This window comes from Dinoponera quadriceps, unplaced genomic scaffold, assembly GCF_001313825.1.
Source record: "Dinoponera quadriceps isolate SergipeBrazil2010 unplaced genomic scaffold, ASM131382v1 scaffold1128, whole genome shotgun sequence".
In the NCBI taxonomy this organism is placed as follows: Eukaryota; Metazoa; Arthropoda; class Insecta; order Hymenoptera; family Formicidae; genus Dinoponera; species Dinoponera quadriceps.
This window is the reverse complement of record NW_014555359.1, coordinates 89090-112205: the sequence shown is the minus strand read 5'-3', so window position 1 is coordinate 112205 and position 23116 is coordinate 89090. Positions and strand designations below refer to the sequence as shown.

The window sequence follows — 23116 nt, the reverse complement described above, 5'->3', positions numbered from 1 at the left end:
AAAGGGATTTATTATCGGGCGAGACGTATGCGAAAAGTTCACTCTCCGCGGCGTCTTAAGCACGGGGAGGGGGAGGCGCTGAGTGAAAAGACGTTACGCGATCCGGGACTTTAATGCGCCGTTGAGCGGAAGGGCGGCGTCGATTGCCGTAGTTGGCTCGCGTCGAGGAGAGAAAGAGAGCACAGATTGCCGTATCGCCCGAGAGAGAGAGAGAGAGAGAGAGCTATAAAAACAATCGTTACGTTATACGGCCGAATTATACTTAAGCTGCGGCCGCTTTTATATCGTCGGACTCGAACGATCGGGGACTCGCCGCGGCGGGAATCCGCGCGCGCGAATGACGATTGCGATGGGAGTCGCGTCGCGAGATTAATCGGCCGATTAAATCAGCGACGGTGTTTAAGTCCGGCTAACACCGGCCGGTAATTGACGGTAAAAGCGGCGATGGATATCCACTAGCGGCCGAAGATAATCTCTCAATATGCGGCGGTGCGCGAACGAGCGACATAAATTACAGCTGAACGCCACGAGGATGATCTTCTCCCCCTCCCCCAGCCGCGACCCACTAACGAGCCTCGAGCCGCCGAGCGGCATTGATCTTTCGGATTCGTCGTTTGTAAGTTATTTATGGCGGGGGCGATACTTCGTAACGATCCGAGATTACGCTCTCTCCGCCCGTAATGGCCCCGTCGTCTTGGCGGTATCGTTAGGAAGCGAGTTCTGGTGCGAGCGCGACGAATTTTCTTGTACCAATAAAGATTAAGTGGCAAAAAACGCGCGAGTCATTAATCTTGAGTTTGTACTTGTAGTATATCCGCCGTAAGCTGTGACGTCCGTCTGAAAGTCTCACGAGCGGTCTCGCGCGACTTTCTGTCGTGCCGCGTGTGCGCTCGATAGTATCTTCCATTCCTCGTGCGACCTGTCATATTAAACTTTTTTTCTTTCCCCGCCTGTTTGATTTTTTTCGTCTTTCTCGTTCGGCCCGACGGCCTTTATCCCGACGACGGGGTTACTTAATCGCAACCGTGACGTAAATCAGCAAACGGTCCCGCTCAGTCAGAGCGCGGAAAGATGTCCCAACTCCTGGCATTATCTATTCAATATCCGTATCCGAGTGTGTCGGCTTTTTCATTTAATTTTTTAACGTCAATCGCGCGCACAAACACGCACGGGGACAACTCGTAAATTCTTTACGCGCGCGTAAGTTCCTCCTTCCTTTATTATTTAACGTTCCTTTTCCGCGAGTGAGTCGTCGCTCCCTGCGGTCGGACGCGAGGTCGTCGACAGGTTACGATGGGCCAACTTTCCGATGAGGTCGATCGCTTGAGCGCCCTTGTAGACCTTCTGTTGGCTCGTGTCGATGCCGACGCCAACGGTATCGCCGGTTTCCTGGAACGCCTTGTCCGACAGATTAGACTGAAGGGACTCGTCCATGTACGGTGCCTCCAGCAGTACAATATTCTCGACAGGTATCGGATCCTTGATGATGGATCCCGGCTTTGGCGTGGTGAATCTCTCGTCGTTCGCTTCGCAGGTGCGCTTACGCTTGTCCTCGTTTGTCATCGCCCAGTTGTAAAGGAGCTGCCGGAAGTCCCGGGCGGCGTTCGTCCCTTCGAGCTTGTCGCCCTCGTCGCGCGTAGTCGCCTTGTCGCGAGTCCTGTCCAAGTAACGAGCCAGACCGAGATCGACGAATCTGTCGATCATCCTGCGCCGATCGTCCGCTGACAGACCCGCGCTCTCCTTCCCGGCCATGGCCTCGCCGTCGGATTGTCGGGTCTTCTTGGGGCACATCGTTTTACAGGGTCTTGTACCTGAGCGTAGTAATATCATACATCGCGAACGTTTCATTTTGTTGTTACAGCTTCTCAGTGCTTAAGAGGACGCTATATTTGAAAATTGTATCGACAGAACATTGGTTTCTTCCGCAAAGTTTACGTCTCATTGGTTACACGGAATTACAACTGCCTCGGCATCGCGAAAGTACGTGCGAAACGGAATTGGAGCATTTTCTCACGTGTGACGGAAACGATTGGAAATTTTAAAACTAAAATCTCGATCGGTCGAGTAAATATTTAAGTAAAAGCAAAATTTTGCAACTTGTACATATCAAGTGTGTGTTTGCTCTAATGGAAAATTTCGAAGGATATTTCTCGTACCTTTTCACCATTGCGTATAAAAGTCTGAAAAGATACGAAAAGTTTGTGGAAAATATTTTATACATCTTGATTAGATTCTTCGTAAAAGAGATGTGGTAAAACAGAGTAGCGCACATTCATCTTACTCACATATATATCGTACTAACATTTACGTAAGATCTATATGTATAAAGAACACAAACGGAGTAGCGTGATCATGTGAATGTTTATGTAACATAACATTCCGAGGATCGCTTCTATGTTATCGATGTTTATCAACGGTTGTCAATCAACAGTTTGTCAACGGTTATAGCATTCCTTTAAGGGGATGTCAAAGTCAACGAATTGATAAGTGTCGATAACGTAGAAGTGATTCTCAATATTCTGTTACGTAAATAGAACGACATTATGCTGCACTTTTTGTATTTTTCATACAAATAGATCTTATATAAATATAAATGCGATATAAATGTGAACGTAATGAATTTATGCTGTTATGTTTTACAATATTTAGTAGAAAATCTATAACCAATATAAAGGGTCTCCTAAACCGTTCCCGCTTCTCGTAGTGTGCAAGTAGAACGGGTGAAACTGAGTGGAAAAATCATATACCACTTTGCAAAATTCGCAGTAGTTTGTGATTCATTATTTTCTCTGAATTAATGAGCGCACGGAAAAGGGTAGACAAGACATTGTATAAAGAAAAATGGTTTATTTCTAAAGATCTAAATTGAAATCTAAATCGGAAAGATATAAAAATATTCTTTGAAATTTTCCCGATTAAAACATTGACATATTCGATATGTACAAGCTGCAGAATTTCCGTATCAGATAAATACTTGAGCTAATTGACAATTTGGAGATATCAGTTGGGAAATCTTTAATAATTCTCGTCACATGTTGAGTAATGCTCCAGTTTATTTTAGCACGTACTTTTATTGTGTATAACTATTTATAATTCTGTGCAGTCAATAAGATGTAAACTGTGCAGAAAAAAATTAATATTTTATCAGCGAAGTTTTCAACGGTATCCTCTTAGGATTATTTTCATTGATTCCGGTTAACTTAACCGATTGATTATTCAATGGTATTTGGCCAATCGTATTGGTCAATTAATTAAACTGATTAATGCGATTAGTCAATTTCGTTGAATTAACCGGTCGCTTAGGTTATCCGGAGTTGGTGAAAATGATGGCGTTTAAGCTCCTCGCTGATCTTGTTCTCCTAATACCAAACTAGATTCCGATAGATTCCGGCTGCTGCGTAATTTTCACAGAATCGTATCAGGAGCATATAACGAGTGTGGAGCTTGCATGACTTAACGCCTCAACCTCCTCGCTGATCCTGTTCTCCTAATACCAAACTGAACTTCGATAGATTCCGGCTGCTGCGTAATTTTCACAGAATCGTATCAGGAGAATATAACGAGCGTGGAGCTTGCATGACTCAACTCTTTAACCTCGGAATTGTCGGGCGAATATTTCCGCTCGAAATTGGAAAGTAAATCTGACATACTCCACCGTCGCAGGAACATATTCGCTCTAATCGATTGTAAAATTCGCTCATACGGAGTCAGAATCCACTCTGAAGTCGCACGTGTGAAGTATTCACTCTTGCGACTTCGAGCGGCGGTATTTTCACCACCACCTATTCTTGTAAATACTGTCGCTTCCGACTCATTTTTCAATGGCATTCCACTCCGAGGTATTTAGAGAGCAGCAAAGATTTCTTCCGGAGAAGTTGCAAACCCAACGGGGTCACGATCGTACCTATGCACTCCTCCTTTTGCCGCGGCACGCGACCCTTGCATGCGTCAAAATTCGCCTGCACATCGTCCTGCCCCAGCCGAGCGCTCGGTTTCACGCATTGGATCTTGCGGTGCCTCATGCCCTTCTTTCCGTCGCAGGCGTTGCATTTGCTCCATTGACTCACTCGCCATCTGCACACCGACCGACCGCCGGACGGACATGGATTTATTCCTTTGCCTTACGTCAGATTAGCCGTGCGGACACTAATGTGCGCGCAAAACGCTGGATCGACGCGCGTTTATGCGCGACGCCGAGTTAACATCTTATTTATTGGCGAACGTGTGCGGGCATACGTGCGTGGCACTGCGTCATCGTTAAAAAAGAAACTAAGATCGTCCGAGTGAGATTCGAGCGCGAGTAGCGTCGATGGATTTTTATCGCCGCGCGATTCGAGCCATTGAGCGAAACAGCGGAGAATTCTGCTTCCTAACAACGAGGAATCGAAGATCCCCCTAGAATTACCGTTACATAGTCGTATTATATCGCTGTATCTTGGAGGTGTGCGAATCAAGCATCCGCGTGGCCGTATCGAATCTTTGACAATATATTCGAAGTCGAATCGAATCTCTTTAATTCGAATGCAATTGAATGTCGCGTCGGTGTCGAATTCGAATGAGATTTTCTGGGATTTACTTACTAATAATTTAATAATCATATAATTTAATAATCATATACGAGAAATCAGGCGATTTACGCGTAAAACACTAAGCTTCATCTTTTCTTGGGATAAGTATTTTAGTATGAATACTCTGAGACTATTATATTGTGCCTCGCCTACGATTAAATATTGCTATATTGTATGGTCCAAGTATTTCAATATCAATGTAGCATGATAGACGGGGTTAAATATAAATTTAGCCAGCTATCGTCCGAGTGAGTTGTGTCGTTCGCTACGATTATCAGCATATTTCTGCGCATTTGAATTTGTTATCCTTGAATAACACAAGGTTAACATTTAATCTTTTTTTCATATATAATATTTTTAATTACTATTTATATAATATTTTCATTGGCTATTCAGTTGTGTTACAACACATACGACTTGTTGTATCACTCGGAATATTGAGATGTTGTCCTCTTTTTTTATATTACACAATATCGAACGCGATATGGTCTTAATTCTATTACAAACAGGTTATGTATAATAGCGAATACATTTTCTGATGATTTCATGTTCTCTTATGGCACTCCGCTAGAATGTAAACGTTCCATAATGCGTGCGATCTTGTAATATATTTTGTGCTTCTTTCTAAATTAATTAAATTATTTTATTTATTACAAATCTATACAATCATGTCTGTTTCAATCTGTGATTAACCGATTTGTCACAGATGATGTTGCAAATTTTGTAAACTGAAGGTTCTTTCTATTCTCATAAATAAAGATTCATTATTATTATTATTATTGAATGAAGTAAAGTCGAAAGACATGACCAGATTCGAAATCGAACCGCCGACGACTCGGAATTATCAAACTATTCGAATTTGAACCCTTTAGATTCGAACTCGGACGATCGCACACCTCCACTGTATCTGTTTGATGGTCGTTTTCAGGAGAATGATGGCAATTAAAAAAGGGGAAAAGTTTCGAGTTTTACGCCACGTTGTATAATAATCGCGCGAGCAGTGAACTGTGTGCCTCGACGGAATTATTTTTGCCGCGTGAAATAATGCGACGACGCATTGTCTACACTTGGACCGATGTCCCGTGAAACTCGCTCAGCTCGGAACTTGCGACTCACTTTGCGGGACAAGGGGCTTGATTGCAGATGCGGCTCTTCGCTTCCGGGCGCGGTATTCCGTCGCAGAAGTTAGGCGTCACTCGGCCGCCCTGCTCCTCGATGCAGGACGCCTCGGATATCTGCGCAAATCGACACGTCCATCGCGTAAAAGCGGTCGCGTTCGCGGTCGCGTTACGCGCGTAATGTCGTCACATAAATTACCATCGTGCCGCCGTCGCACTTAGCGCTGCACTCTGACCACTCGATGAAGTCCCACATGTACTTGGGTGTGTACGACGCATTGCTCGAACTCACGTAGTAATTGTAATCTATTCCGGGATTGTCTTCGGGGTTGAAGAAGGCGTACTAAATAGCGCATAACGATTAGAGAAAGACGAATCCTCTTATCGATAATTAAAGCTTTATACGACCCGGTAGAAATGTATGCAATTTTCATAGACACCCATCTAATTACTGTCTAGTATCAATGCATCCTCACTAGTTGCAACAATACTGCATAGGAAATAGACAGAAACTTGATAGAGTTTCATTCAGGGGTACTTCTAGGACAAAAACTGCTCATTTCATGAGCGGTAGGCTTGCTTATTAATCGATCGATGTATTTGTTATATTAATTATATTAATAATTTTTTGTCCATTTATTGTTCTGTTCGGTAAATGAACTCAGATCTGGCGTATCTTTTATGCGCAGTGGCTTCAGGAGAAGCGTTATATCGCAATTGGAATCCTAATTAATTTTATTTCTCTTTATTCAGTTATTAGGCTGAAGTTAATATAACTGGCCCGATAACTGCTCGAAAAAAAGCATGAAATTTCTATCTTCTATAGGGTTACTCCTGCGGGGCAACGTAATATATCCCGCGCATTTCTGCTCGCGCGCGATCGTGAGCACGACCGCATGGGAAAAGAAATTTAATTACCAGTTCTAATTTTGAACTGTGGGAGGTAAAAACTAGATACAGGGAGAACAAAAGAAATAGCTAAATTAATTAAATTTCAATTGTATCACATGGATGGCTAATTTTTACCCGTAGAAGCTAATTTTCAGCAGTCGCGGAAGCTGCTTCTTTTTTCCCTGTGCGGACAGCCAAAGCGGGGCAAATATTTCATAAATTTGTTGTGACGAATGTTACGAGAATTACAAAGCCCCGATTAAACGACGATTAAGTGCGGATATGCGGATTCTTTCCGACGCTAAAGGCATTATTTCGTCATTAACCCACATATTAATTAAACGGGCGGAAAAAGTGCAACGAGATATATTCATAATGATTACGCGCGTGAGAGGTGGGAGATATATTTCGTGATAAATAAAATCCAACACGCGGAGGCTCTCGGTACGCGCGCCCGGTAAAAAGGCGCATTAGCGGTATCGGGTTTTTATATAGCGGGCCGTTCTCTCTCGCGCGCAAAACCGATAATTATACCGTGTACGTTATTACATCGGGATATCCGTTGGAAAAATAGACACGGCGATAATACCTGTATCTCGACATCTTCGGTTATCGGGCCCTTCATTTCCACTACTTCCTTATCCGGCTCCGGATGCGTGTAGATAATCAGCGTACCGGCGCACTCGTAATCTCCGCTCTGCAACTCGCGGCTACGCGAGCGACGACGTCGTAAAATTGCCGTAAAAACGCGCTACGTTTATCATCGTTACGAAATGTATCTGCGCGTATCGACTTTCCCGCGGACGTTCCGCCCCGCGTACTATCGACATTATAAATTAAAACCGAGAAAAAGGGCGGAAGAGAGAGAGAGAGAGAGAGAGAGAGAGAGAGAGGGGGGGAGGGGGAGAAGAGCGAAGAGGAGGAGGAGGAGAATGGAAAGAAAAAGCAGCAAGTGGCGCGATAATTTGCGGAAGCTCACTTGTCCCCATTGATGCAGTATGTTTTATCTTTCTCGAGTTTCACCGCCAGCATGTTCTCGCTGGGTTTTCTCTCGGAAACGCGCACACTGCGCGCTCCCCTCGGAATTGTCAGAATCTTCACATACTCTGCAAAAAGAGAGACGAACGGTGTATCGCGAGGAGAAGAAGAGAGGAAGAACTTCCCTTCCCTTCTTCTACCCGTCTAGCAAGCGCCGCGGGCGCAATCAACTGGAATTTTACCGCTCAACGACGCCGTTTCGGTGAACTCGCCCTCCACCCGGCTGCATTTCGTCCCGTCGCCCTTGCAGACGCCGCACTTGTCTTCGATCGCGTCCGAGTCTATCAGCCAATCGCATCCGACTTTCTGCGAAGTGCGAGAGATTTGCGCGCGTCATGCGTCGGCTCACTAATAAGTGCAAGTTGCAAGCGCCGTGTCCGCGAGACAATCTTTCCCGCGATGGTATTATCAAGAGCAAAAATACTTGACGCAAATTTCGCCCGCGGACGCTCTCACGCCAAGTGTTTGAGTTATTTTAGTCCGCCGCGCGATGTATGTTTCACACAGTTCCGGGAAATTTGCGTTTGTTAATTAACGGTGGATTACTCTAAGCACAACAAAGTAATTGCAATTAGATAACGCACGTAAATAGCAGGAGCCTTTCCGCTAAATCCAATTATGCCAGACTAGCGTAAAGGTTGTCATGGACGCGCAAGTATGTAGCGGGGTCTCCCCCCCCCCCTCCCCCGTTAATTATTCCGAGTTTGTTGCTAATTCGATTACGTGCACGCGCGCGTGCTTATGCTTTATTTGCGGGTATATAGTAGGAGAGCGTAATCTCAATTAATTAAGAATCTCAAACGGAGATGTCTTTGCGAAATGTGCGGAACCGAAAATATCGGAGAAATTTGTAGCGCGTATGGGAAGACGTCAATAAAGTTGGAGAATCTGTCTTTCAATTTACATTTACGAATTATGCGTTAACCCTAAGAATATCTAATATCTGCTATCTTAATATCTTGATGTTGCAATAACATCATAGGTCTTTCAGGCCTACATCGCGAAAAGAACAATAAAGAGGCCATATTACTACTTCTGTTTCTCTTCAACCCATTACGCTGTGTCACTACATTTTTTACAAATAACGTCCTAAGTAGTAAATATTTCATGATTTTGGGTCCAGAGTCGATCGAACAACATTTTCACAAATGTAATCGTTCAATTCTCAATTTAGAATATTGATTGTTGACGAATTGATTGTACAAAATGCAAATGAGGGCCATGATATCACCTTTCCCTCTATCAAAATGTAAATGATTGTAATGAAAAACGTAAGGAAATTTGCTGAGGGTTTTTTAAGTAAGGAATTTTAAGAAGATAGCGTGAAGATACTGTCTCCTGGCGAACAGCGAAGAGTCATTTTCCCCGGCGCGGCGACTCAAGCGTATCATGACTTCGCACCCTGCATGATCCGGAAATGCACATGTGATTGGTTCCCGCCTTGCACGGTGTCGAATCGTTCGCTGTCGGCGAAATCTTTACGAAGGTGCGCTTCTCGTTGATGCAGTAGAGCGCGCAAGGATCTAATTTCGGATCCATGTACGGCTTCCATTGATGAAGCCCGTCTGTCAGGACCTCCTCGTTGTCGTGCTCGGAGCACTGCACCGCGCGGTACGGCGGTTTCGTCGGCTCGCAGGGCTGTGTGCAATTCAGCGCGAGAGACGTTACAGACGAGCGCGGTAAAATTCGGCGCGCGAGAAAATTCTGCGTCGGGAGTCGTCGCCGAGAATCGTCGCGCCCCATTCGCGCGGCCAGGGAAAAAGAATCGAAAACGAGTCCGGAGGGTAGGGAGGAAGTCTGTGTCGAATTCGCGACGGTGACGGTGCGTTTCCCTTACGAATACCGCGCGTCGGCACTCGTCCTGCATTTCATCCGGCTCTATTTCACTGTCGGGAAAACGCGGAAAAATTTTACCCGCGAGCCAGCCGGCCGACAGCGGCGATAATGAGAACAACGCGGGGAGCAACGGGGTGATAAGAATAAAACAGAGACGCGAGCGTCCGCCGGCGTGCGTAGCTCATGCTCATCGCTTTAATTCGAGCAACCGCGCGGAAGCGTCGAAACGGCCACCGGGAGTAATCACACAGTCGGACGACGACGACGACGACGACGATGACGCCGACGACGAGCGTATCGCGCTGGTGGAGCGCGGACTCGATTATTGAAGCTCGCGCGCTCGAGCTGACGAGGAGAGTCGTCGTCGGTGGGAGCGATGGAAGAGGTAACGCTGGGCAATTTACCGTGGTGTTGCAGGTGAAAAGCCTCTTTCTCTCGCCGGTGCAGTATCTACCGCTGTTCGCAGGTACCGGCCGGTCGCATTCCCGCTCGGCGTACTTGATGCCACCGCCGCAGGTCCTGCTGCAGGCCCCCACGGGACCCCACTCGCCCCATCCGCCGTGCACCGCCGCCGGCCGAGTGCCCATGTCCACGCATTTCTTGTGAATGCACCACTGGACTCGCGCGACACAGAGAGACAGGTAGATTGATCACGTTTCTTTTCATCATTGCGATTTGGGTCAGCTCAAGCGCGGAAATATACAATAGGGAGATACTTTTGCGGAAAATAATATAAAAAGTACATAATGCGAATAGCACGTGACAGAGAATTCGGAATTAGTATCGTGCAAGTGATATATAATTCATACGATGCACAGTAAGGTACGTAATAAAAGAATTTATCTTAAGAACGTTCCATTGAAATGTTGTGTTACTTCAACGCGGAGAATGTGTTGGAAAGTACATGAATTTAATGGTAATTGTATCGGTGTATATTGATGAGATGAAGGTTGATAAGATGATGATTTGATAAATCAAATAAAATCTGGTCCTGTTAGATTGTTCAATTGTAGGGGTAAATTATAGAGCCACGAAGAGACAAGCACGCGGCTGATATAGTGCCGTAATAAATAAAACTGTTTAAATAGTCGAAGTGTTTAGATAGATTCAAACGTTTCGGTCATATTTGACTCTCTCCAACGAAGACACAGTATATAATATATAAGAATATAAGTAAAAAGTCAATGTCAAATCAACATCAATGTTACATAACAAAGGCACGGCTACGATCGAGTATTGCAAATTCAGATTCTGTCTCATCAGCGCAATAATTCACGATATTCAATACGCTGTCAATATATTGATCTATATATATATGATGTGTATATTGGTGCATATATCCCTCATGAAATTTACCCCTATTGCTTGTCCGGGAGTGCCCTGTGTATTGGTGGATGTACATAGTGGTAATTTAACATTATATTTGTGTACTTTTCAACACATTAAACGCAAAATTACAGCGGATTGTTTTCAACACAAATCTTTTTACCGCGTAATAATATTAAAATGAGCAAAATTGTGGATCAGTAATAGCAACGGACAAAATGATGATATCATTTCTACAATCAAGAACTAATAACCACAATAACAATGGATACAATAGAAATGTCTGTAAGATGAATCAGGATCGCGTCATACTATTTCAGTGAGTCGTTACCACAGTCCAAAGTAAATAAAAACAATAACGCAATAAAGAGGAACTATTCATCTCCCCGTTGTAGTAGTAAGGAATAAAACTCGGACTGAATTCATCGATAGTGCGGGCATTGCATACAGGAGGAGGAATATTATTCCGAATTCCAATAGCGTAACATTTAAAAAAGAGAAAGAGAGAGAGAGAGAGATAGAAGAGACACCGCTCTTTTATTATATCGCTTTTATCCCGCGAATTAGAAGGATAGCGATACGTCTCGCGGGCTGCCCTGTCCCCTCCCTGCACGTGCTCCCCGCGAATACCAATTTCCAGGGCGGGGAGCCGCGAAGTTTCCTGACACTTCAATTTATTTCCACCGGCGCGATTAAATCTACGCGCCGCCGCCGAAGGCGACGAAATCTACATCCGCGAGGAGCGACGCGACGCGGAGAAGGCGCGTCCTTTAATAAATCTCCCCGCCGGAGACAGAAACGTCCTTTTATTCCACGTTTCCGACGGCGTTCCGGGACGCGAGTAACGCGTCTCGCAAATCGTTCTCGACGGCAATCGCCGTTCGCTCGCTCGCTCTCCCGCGCGATTCGACGTCCGCCGATAATTGATGTTACCCCGCGGCGACCTCATCCGCGGATTCATAAACAACAATAGCCGGACTTCCCCCGGTTAAATAATCCGCGTATGCGAAACGTATGCGAGGGAGGGGGGGATCGGGGGAAGCGTGTGAGCTGCAGCAGGGCGCGCGCACCTTGTTCTCGCCGCACTTGGTACCGTCGGCCTTGGGCGTCCCCAGGGAGTAGCAGCTCGCGTTGGTCAAGCACCACAGGGTCTCGCAGGTGTTCGCCTGAAATATACACGTGGTCGCGAGGAGACGCGGGCTTAATCAGATTAGTCTTTGAGGAATAGGAACGCCGCAACCCTCGCGCGCACAATCCCCGGCAATATCGAACTGTCACTCGGTAAACAGCGCGACTGCGAAATCCAACTAACGCCGACGGGGATAAACGCGCCGGCCGTAACTTCGCGAGGACGATGATTCCATTCGTAGAACGAATGAATCGCACGGCCGAGACGCGAGCGATAATATCGGATATACTTTGCACCGGGTAATTGAGCGAGATTAATAAAAGTCGCTCAATTTCCACCGTCGAGTAAGCGGCAGATGAAGCGCGGAACTGCGAGTGGCTGGCGTGACCGTAAAATTGACTTCACAATGTGTGTATGTGTGCGTGTGAGAGAGGGATCGGATCTCGTTAAGCGATATAATTCGCGGTTCGCCGCCGTTCGGACTAAGACGCGATTAAGGTGAGATAGGAATTGTGGAAGAATTTACCTGAGGCTGCGTGCACACCTTCGAGCCGGGAAACTGCATCTCGCATTGAAAGTCGGCGCCGTACATCGCGCCGGGCAACATGTTCGGATACTTGAGTTTTTCCGGAGGACTCCTCGGATTGTCGTTCAAACACTCGCCTAGTCCGCTCCTTGCGGACATGGAAAAGGTTTCGTAATGTGTGGGTGCGCGCGCGCGTGTGCGAAACGAGTGATATTTGCAAAATTAACGATCATCCCGATGGCCGTTTTTCTCAGAGCGTCGTAAATCAATCAAGCGGCGCTGCGAGTATTCTCGGTGGGCGCTTCGATTAACAGCGATAATAAACAGTACCGAAGTGAAATCCCGCTGCTTTCCCAAGATAGTACGCGCATACGCTGCATTGTTATAAATTTATTTCGCGGATCACGCGGAGCGACTGAAGATTAACGCCGCTGCAATCCGATGATAATGTCACTGGGGTAATTAGCCGATGAAATCTACGATAAACGTATAGAAATATCCCCGCGGGGAGTCGTAATGCTGACCGGTCCGGCATAAATCCACGATATATTTACGATAGAATAATATTTTCCCGGAACTCTGAGAGCGCGTCGAGCGGCGTGTCGCACGCATGCATAAGGACCGTGCTTGTTTGCGCAATCAAAAACAGCCATTACTTACGCTACCGACTCGACTTACTCAAGAAAAGCTGTTATAAATCTTCGGCTGCAGCTCGACCATCTGATGGTGTATATGAAGACGATGGGAGACATAATAAAGTAGCTATCGTCCGTGTCCTGCGACGGGCATCCACTGGTCTCGGGCTCGTCGTGAGAACAACCCATACTAAAATAACATTTTTACAGTCGGAATATACCTCGTCGTCTTGCTGTTGGTTTTTACGTGTGTGTGTGTGTGTCGCAATCGCGGAATATCGCGACAATTGTGAGATATCTGTGGGAAACCACCACTTGAAAGAGGAGAGAATCATTCCCGAGTGGAAAAGAGCTTCTTACAGAATTAATCCTTTTTCTTTCCCAGCTTTTCTCAGCGGAAATATTCCTCTAATTTTACGGGACCCCCCGAATCTGACCACGTCTTAACGTATTTGTTTGCCGAACATCAGCTTTCTACTTTGTAATCATGATCGAGACGTATGGACAGTACACGTGACCGACTTCGTGTGCGACCACGATGCCGAGCAGGAGACCGCTATCCTCGTTGATGCAGGCAGCCTTCGTCGAGTCGCAAGCCGCGGCGACGTGAGCCAGACCCATCAGGTCGCAATTGGTCCCCTCCGAGCAAATGTCGTACCTGAAAGTGTACGCGCCGCTTGTGCGTTGTGCACGACGATTACGGTGCTCCGACGCGGGGAGAATTACCTCGTAACCAGCGCCGCGATGTCGTAATGATTGGGATGCGCGTCATCCTTCGGATTCATCTTCTCGGCCCATTTCGAAAAACTCGCCAGCGTAGTCTCCGCGGCTGGACTAATCAGCAGATCTATCTGCGCGCGTCGATATTCGGTAAATCGGGAATTAACCCAACTATATTTACTCTATCGTGAGATAAACACAAATTCGAAAGAAATTAAGGATTAGAACTGGAGAAAAGTGCTAAATTAGACGCACGCCGCCCATCGGCTGACTCTTAGACATTTGCATCTAATAAGTAAAATATCGAATAAGAAAGAGAGAGAAAAAGTTTGGTCGTTAAGAACTTTGCCATTGGATCGAGGCTGTCGAAGCCTCAGTAGTCTAATTAATATGGCGTCCTGACTGGTAAGAGGGAAGTTTCACATTCGATTAACTGGCTGAGGCAGTATATATATATATTTTTATATATTTTTTTTATTATATATATATTTTTTTGCAAAACTTATAATAAAAATTTCCACAAAGTCCGAGGAATATCAGAGGGATATTAATTAGTATGAATATTAATTTCGAGTTAAAAAGGTCAGCTCGAATTAAAAAGACGTTTACTATACAAACTACACGTATGTTGAGAGAGAAAGAGAGAGAGAGAGAGAGTCTGAAAAAAGAATTCAGCGTGTGCATTACACCGTCGGACAATTTTATTCTTCTACTAAGGTTTAAAAATTAAAATTATTGCATCCAACATATCCAGTGGCCAATTCTTACGACTAATTTCTCTCTCTCTCTCTCTCTCTTTCTCTCTCTCGCTAGTTATTTACCTACAGAACTTCCAATATTTTTCTTCAATAAGATATCGACGCAACACCAATTACGGCAATAATCTTTCATTTATGCAAGACGTATCTTACATTTTACGTCTTATAATTTTACAATAATCTTTTAATCGCTCATTACCTCCTCTTTCTCCTTCTCCAAGTATATCACACGCACCAACACGACGTCTATTTGATTTCCCACGGAACTGTCGTGATAATAATCGGACACCATGTTCATGATCGTCAGAAGATACTGCTCATAATCAGTGTTGTTGTGAAAGTCGAGGAACCGCCGATCGGCGATTAATCCGATCTCTATGTAACGGTGTATGCTGTGCGTGCCGGTGGACACCGCGTCGCGCTTCGCGCCGACAGAATTATTTTCCATTAGCCGCATTTGCCTTTTAGCCAGCTGCTCCGCCCACGCCGACTCCCAGTTGTCTGTTAAAGCAGCGGGAATGAGCTTCCGCAAACTACGCGCCACTATTTGTCACTTGTGCTCGTAACTATGCGAAATTCTCCCACATTATTCCGCATAATAAATGTCCACGACACGGGCTAGGGGGGAGAGGCTCGGGGGAAAGGGGTAACTGTGCCGTCTCGAGTTAAAGCGGAATGTTAAAATAATATATGGTAAAATATCAACGACGCCCCGGTACTCGAGAATTAATCGCGAATGTAGAAATTCAACGCGGTCAGTGTGCAATAATTGCCCGATTGTTGATTTCTTCCTGTCAATTATTAATTACTAAGAATGAGAGTGATGTCTCGTGATTGTACTAACCGCTGGTACCGCAGTGCCTTTTCGTCACGGCTGCCGAGCTTTTTTTCTCGTGCGGCGCATCTCGTTTGTAAGCCACATGAACGTGCCGACCGTCCGCTTCGGGTTCGGCCTGATAGACTGGCTCGATGAAGTACCGTCCGTGATTAGTTTGCACGTAACCAGCCTGCGTGCGCGCGCGCGCGCGCAAATATACACACACAGGAGAGAGGTGTGTCGCGTTGGCGATAATAATAAATGATAGGGAATAAAGTATCGGCACCATTTGCAATATATGTTAACCGTCGCCGATTGAAAGTCGCCGTCGCGGGATTTCGATCGTTCGCGAGCGTTCGACGTTCGGGATTCTCGTTACGATTAGCGTGTGAAATTCCCCACCTGACAAATATATCGCAGAGTCTATTTATTTCGCGTCGTCCACCGCGTGTCAAGATTCATGGGTGAACGTTAATAGGAAGATCTAATAGGAGACTCCACCAGGTCGGATCGTGTCGGATTATTTCAACCTTTCGACGCGGATCGTAAGTTACGACGGGGAACGTGGAACTTCGCGTTCATGTTCAGAGATATTTCGTTATGATACACTTCATTACGGTGCGGTTGTAATACACATCGAGAGAATGTCATGCGAAAATTGATGCGGACGCCGGCACGCCGTCGGACGCATCGCGGACGTTCGAAACATCGTCGAAAGGCTAAACGGCATTATACTCCGCGTGACATTTCGGTGCGGCGTTTCATTATTTCAAGGCGCTTATGGTTACGAATTTTATCCTCAGCCAGGTCACCGAGTCGAAATTTTAGTCACCTTTAGTCAGTTTCATCGCTATATTAAGTCTCTAGTTAGTTCTACATGAAATCTTCAAAGGTCTTCCTATCGTACTCATTTCATGCCACAAATGAGAAGTTATCATCGTCTTCTCCACTTGAAGACTTAAAATTGACTAGATAACCTGAACAATTAATTAGATTTAAACCTTCGACCGCGTTCTGGGTCAAATAGAGGTGAGTTGTATTTTGAAAACTATAGAAGAGAATTTCGCGATTTACGAGTTCTCCCCATTCCCGAAAAATCGTTAGAGAGTCGCTCTGTCCTTTAGACGTGGTGCGAATCTGATAGGCTGATTGATGCGTGTTTGGGAGCCGTCCGAATATAACACAGGGTCGGTTAAATCCATAATGTGCGGTTGGCGCATAATTTAGCGTCACAAATTAAGAGACTTTTCTGCTGAAAATTTGCGCGAACATAAGTAAGCATTGCAATTATGCGCATTTTTCTTGAAATTAATAAATAATAGTTATATTAGGGTTAGATGACGTGTAACCTACACAAGTGCATCCTACAAAGCGTGATCCTAAATAACTTGTTATTATATTTTTTTAACTATGCGTGTTACCATTTTGCAAGTAAAAATTAATTCCACATTAAATTTTCAAAGGACTCCTATTTTGCTCCTTTAATGTTACAAATGGGAAGTTATTGCCGTTTCCTCCACTCGAAGACTCGACTCTAGAACACCCTAGACTTAATGCAGAATTAAAATTTCGACTCGGATGGAAACGCAGGACGTCTCCGCGTCGAACGATCGCGTGAATTCGCGCGGCCGGCATAAAGAGAGAAAGAGAGAGAGAGAGAGAGAGAAAAGGATCGTAGATGGCAATCGCGCGGTTCGTCGACACGCGGCGCGACTTTGCGCCTAATAGAATCAATTAGGCGCTCGTTTCGCACAGCTTGCAGTTTATCTGCACGCGTAATCGTTCGCCTTGTACTCTGAAAGTAATAAGTCGCGGCGGAAAACTACTTTCGAGACTACCGGGGATATGTCGTCGTCGGTGGCGGCGTATCGCTTCGCGCGTTCGACGCGATCGTTAAATTCACGTTTCCATACCCATGCCACGTATTAATCGATTCGAATTAACTAACCGCGTCATTTCCTCGTGATTTTTTCTCCCCTTCTAATCGAGCCGGAATTCGCGAGGAGAAAGAAACGCGCTTCGGCGCGCCGGCGAAGACCGAGAACGCGCGCGTGCGTTTGTCCGTGATACCCACGACCGTTGTTCCTATTTTAACGGCGTGTTCACCGATGCGGAAAAAACCGCGACGAAGTCAAATCCGCGATACAATCTGATCCAGCGTGCAGTGCGCTACAATAAACACTGCATCGTAGCCACCGTGCGTCGATCGAGTGTCGGCGTGTTACGCGCGCCGCATTTGCGGGCTTGCTCGACCGACCGACCGAGTCTCTTATTACGCACTTGGAAGCATGCATATTGATACGATGCACATTTGCATGTGCGCTCCTCCGCAATGTCTCATCGATTGCGCACTGTATCGGTCGGTCGTAAATTTCGGATTGAAAAGAAGGCGGCACAGCACCCACTCCCGGCCGCGACTGCTTCTGATCAGGCCAGTCTCGCGATCTCGGATGCGGAATGCTCGTGCGATTTCATGGCGGATCTCGGGCGTAATTCGTAAGTATTGCGCCGCAAAGTTTCACGACCGGCGGCACGCGTTACGCGTTGATCGTCGTACACCGGGAAAAAGGAATTGGTTGTACATATAATACAACTGAGATTTAGTCACCAGACCTAGTTTTCGGCTGTGGGAGCTGAAAACTAGGTAGGTGAAGCCGGGTATGATGAGTACGCTATAGTTAAGCAAGTTTTAAACACATTAAAGTAAGTAAATTAATTTGATTTTACACCGAAGTGATCTTTGGACTATCTATCTGTAACACAAGTTTTACAGCGAAAAATTCGTTCAAAAGGACGGAATTATCATTTTATTGAAAGCGTGCGTTGGCCTCATTATGTTTCTCATGCATAATGGGATACCTCGCGAAACTTGTTTATTTCCCAAACATTTACCGTTCAAAACCCTTTTAAAAGTGATTTAAAACACGTGATATATGTAATGCGGCGAGAAACATCCAACAGTGATTATTGCGAGACATTTAATTACACGGCGGCACCCCTGTAAAAAGTTATCGACCACCCTATTATACTCCGTCGTCCCGTCACGCAGGTTCCCCTATAGGGACGAAAAATTAGCTAAGTAAACGAAATTTCAGTTGCATTATGTGGACAGCTAATTTGTAATTTTCATCTTTATTAATTCTCGGAGCTAGTTTCTAACTGTGATAACTAGGTTTTTTTTAGCTGTGGCAGTTAATAAGAGAATTCTTTTCATTCGCGTAGCGTTTCGAAACCTGACCGGCGTCTGTGAACGCAGTCTGGCGTGTTCCGCGCGTTCACAGGAAGATGCGAGCGACCACCGAAATAGCCCGGGGTATCGTCTATCGAGAGGTTTTGTTATAAATTGCAATTACATCACGAGCTCCGTCGAGCGCGCCGCGCACGTTCAGCTCGATATTACGAGCGTGAGTTTCGCGCGGGCGTAATAAAACGCGGGCGAGCGTCACCTCTCTCCGGACACGAGGAGCGAGTCGCGCGCGATGCGTTCCCATCGAATTTCAACGGGGGCATCCGGAAATGTTTCGGTCTCCGCGGCATATCTGGCCGACTGCGCGCGCGCTCTCGCAATTCTCCTCTCTCGCTTCGTTAACGCTAACCTCCCCGAGGAATCCGCGGAATACGCATTACGTGCAACAACTACGCTCCGAACCACTTCGAAATTCTGTTCCACCTCTCCGGCAACAAATACTCACCCGAATTAATATCAATCCGTGCCGAGCGTGCGCGTGAGGACCGACAAAATCCGCCTGGAGGCTCGCGCAAAGTTAAGCCCGCGGCGGACGGGTGCGGTTTTTGACCGGCGGATTGCTCGCTAAATGAGAATCCAGCCGATCGGAAAGCAGCGTTTCTTATTAGAAGTTACATATTTGCAGATTTCATTAAAATCCAGTAGGAAAGCAAGCGCCGTGTGCTGCCGTAAGCTTTCGAGTCTTAGCAGAATGGCTGACTAATCGGTTTGAGGCAATATTTTATTGCCTTAAGTCTTCGGCTTTAAGTATTATATTAAACTGAAAGGCCATTCTGTTTGTGATTAATGACAAACCGGTGTATAATAGAAATAAGTAAAAAAGTGATGATTTAGACAAAGATTGTGGGCGTAAAATATTGTCTTCAAAGTACAAGTCAGCCATTCCGCTAAGACCCTTACACGCGCTCGCGTCGCATCGATATATTCGCGAACGCGGCGCGTTTTGAAATCGATCGACCGAAGAGGATAAATGGAGTACCGAGTATCGGACGCGCGATAAAAAATTCATCGTTTTTTCTTGCAGTCGGCCAATGTATCAAAATGCACACAGACAATTTTTGTTAACCTGGGAATAGTCTGACCTGGGGTCATTTCATACCCCAGCGGTCAGAAAATAAAGCTCGCGTCGCGATCGTTTACATAAAAAAAAATAAGGTGACTATTCCTGGGTTAAACAATGTAGCATATTAATAGCGTAATTTGTTAAATTTATATTGCGCGGCTAGGATATATTCGTACTGAAGCCAAAATTTATATATGATAGTAACAAACGAACAGTTTGATCAGATATATTTTTTAACCTAATTGTACGAGATGTACAAGAAAATATCGGAAAGGTAAAAAATTCCATACTGATACATGCATTTTCGATGCTGCAGCTTGGATTGCTCGTTATTTCTAATGCCAGTATGAAAAAAAAGTTTGTCTCGGGTAGCAACTATTGTTCAACGTATAATACTATAACATATGCGTGTCCATCAGAACAGCAGACAGGTTATTTACAATATTTCTGACATTGACGATGGCCCGGGCTGTGATGTGCAGTTGTAATCGTTGTAATTCTGTCCTTTCTAAATTTCTCACACTGTCTTAAAATTACTTCAACGTTACAAATATATACACGGTGACCCATTTTAATCGACAAACGGAGATATCTCCGAAACTAGGCAACCTACGAAAAAAATATTCGGATAAAAGTTGTCGAGGACATTGAGGGTGATCTACTTATACTAATGACTTTGACCTTGAGGTCAGTTTTCAAGGTCATTTCAAGGTCAAGGTCACTTTTTAAAATGGAACCCCCTATTTTTAATGCCGGATTCAGAAAGAGCGGGAAATTTTACATTTAGATATGTATCAAAGTATAAGGTTAACGTGACCTCCATAGGTCAAATGAAGGTCAAGAAACCACCCCTACCAAACCCCAAACAGGTGCAGCAAACGTAAGAAAGATATTTCGTCACTTCAGATTTGATGAATTAATAGTTTTAAATGTTGCCCCGTACAGTTTAATTAGAAATTTTTTTAACGAATTAAACTCTCTTTAAAGCCACTTTTTCAGTTTGGCAGGCTACCTTGCAAATAAAATTAATTATATGATAGTAGTTTGCCATAACAACTACCTTGCTACATGAAGGCTTTTACTAAATGTTTTCTAGATGAAAATCATCCTAACAACTGAGCAGTTCGAAACCTACCTCAATAAGCTCGTGATAGAAATCTGGTTCGACAACGTCGACATCATGAATACAACGAAGATAATACACGAGCTTGTGAGTCAGTCTACTTGTGGATTAGAATTCAATTTATTTTAAAGAAAAAGAAACGATTACACTCGCTGTTCCCAGAGTTAGGTGGTTTAGCCTGCTTGGGGTTTGGTAGGGGTGGTTTCTTGACCTTCATTTGACCTATGGAAGTCACGTTAACCTTATACTTGGATACATATCTGGATATAAAATTTCCCGCTCTTTCTGAATCCGGCATTAAAAATAGGGGGTTCCATTAAAAAAAGTGACCTTGACCTTGAAATGACCTTGAAAACTGACCTCAAGGTCAAAGTCATTAATACAGGTAGATGACCCCCACTGTCCTCGACAACTTTTATCCGAACATTTTTTTCGTAGGTTGCGTAGTTTCGGAGATATCTCCGTTTGTCGATTAAAATGGGTCACCGTGTATATCCTAGCCGAGCAAGATTACTTTATTATATTTTTCCGGTTCATCAATATTTATATTTTCGAGAGAAATTCTCTGTGTGCGATCTCAGATAGTACAAATTTCTAAAAGATATCTTAAAAAATAGGACGTCAAAAAGACATCCTATTTTTTTAGATATCTTTCAAACGTCTTTAAGAGATTTTCCAGAGATCTGTACTGTCTGGGATATTAATGCATAGTCGGCGTCAAATATGCTATATTATTTTTTAGATCGAAAATCACACGATTCTCAGTCTTGCACGTATACACACATAAGATGAGAACCATTATAATTAGAGCCATTATAACCCTATCGTTATAATTAGAGTTGCTCATACGATTTTCAATCTTATGAGTTATGTACAAGGCAAATCGCGTAATTTTTGTCTATCGAATGATACTGCACGTGTGACGCCGATTGTACGATCCTCCGTGTGTGCGTATCACACACGCGATCGCACGGGCATTACGTCACAGGCATTAAGCGCTATGGGTACTACGGGTACACCGTATAGAAGCTAATTAACGCGCAACCGTGCCAGTACGCAAAGGGCGCCGCGGCCGTCCATACCTCCGCCGTGGCAACAAAGCGACAAAGCGCAAACGTGCCCGAGATTCTTCTCTCGGTTCGTTAACAGCGGCCTCCTCGGGGGAGAGTTACACGGAGCCCGACGTTACATGCGCTACATACTAACCACACCATCGCACAGAGAGAGAGCCGCCCTGGAATTGTCGTGGCCCCGAACGGTGCCGCGATAGTGGCACTGCCGGTCGGACGCCCTTCTGAATCTCAAGCCCTCGTTCAGATTAGTGCCGAACCCGGCGCCCCCCCGCGTCTCCACTACCATGTCGGGCGAGATGAATTCATGGTACGGACTGAGCTCCACGTGGTGATCGATCCCGTTGAAGGGCAGCACCAGGTGCAATTTATCGGCCGTCCCGGTGGACCTCTTGCCGCGCTCCCCGATCTCCCGGCGGTTATAGAAATTCGGCAGGGAATACGTGCTGAAGCTGCCGTCCCCGAGCACTCGTCGTGGTATCAGGAGCTCCGGCCCGTGAATATCTCGGGTGTACCTGGAGTGGTGCGCGAGGCACAATTACGCCAGCAATGACGGCGCCGCACAGGAGTGTCACGCCCGACGGTTCACGAGATCGCCGACGACTCACAATTTTGCAAAGGTTCGTTTCTACTTGGACATATCGTCATTCTCTGTATCTAAGTTATTATCAATCTCTCGCCGCATATCTTCGGTAGAAATTTCATGCGTTTTTTGAACAGTTATCGGACAGTTTATTGACTTTTGTTTAATAACTGATAAAACTGTTTGGGATCAAGTAGTTCCAATCAAGATAACTGCTTTTCCTGCAGTTACCGCGCGCAAAAGATGCACGAAATCTGAACCTATTTACTATACGAAAATAAAGCGATAAATAGAGGAAAAACGATTAAATTGATTATTAAGCAAGCTTACTGCTCATGAAACGGGTAGTTTTTCTTTAGAAGAAAAATTGGTGAATAAAACTCTGTCAATCTCGTCCATTTCCTACGCAGTATTGTTACAACTGAAGGGAATATATTAATATTAGACAATGACTGGATAGGTGTCTAGGAAAACTGCATACACATCTATCAGGATGACACGCGAGCTCTCAACCTCTTGCGGGACCGAACGAAATTTTCAGCGATCGCGAAATGCGAATGCACTCACCTACCGTGGTACACGTTGCCAGGTGCGCTTGCATATTTTTCGAGCAAGTCGCCATCGACAGCCCCGGCGAAAAACGTGAGAAGTGTCAGGAATACCGTCAT

At 45.2% G+C, this 23116-nt stretch overlaps 1 protein-coding gene across 1 annotated transcript; it reads right to left on the bottom strand.

The window, feature by feature from the left end:
• Nucleotides 1–1224: 1224 nt before the first annotated feature.
• On the bottom strand, nucleotides 1225–23116 carry LOC106743958 (A disintegrin and metalloproteinase with thrombospondin motifs 7-like). The gene is made up of 18 exons (XM_014618317.1): nucleotides 23016–23116; nucleotides 22002–22380; nucleotides 15390–15552; nucleotides 14745–15046; nucleotides 13794–13918; nucleotides 13579–13725; nucleotides 13111–13257; nucleotides 12433–12580; nucleotides 11848–11943; nucleotides 9856–10065; nucleotides 9017–9253; nucleotides 7798–7921; nucleotides 7557–7683; nucleotides 7167–7287; nucleotides 5886–6029; nucleotides 5685–5803; nucleotides 3905–4074; nucleotides 1225–1811 (listed from the first exon to the last, which is right to left on the bottom strand). Exons 1-18 carry the CDS (start codon nucleotides 23114–23116, stop codon nucleotides 1225–1227), a joined length of 3447 nt encoding a protein of 1148 aa, XP_014473803.1.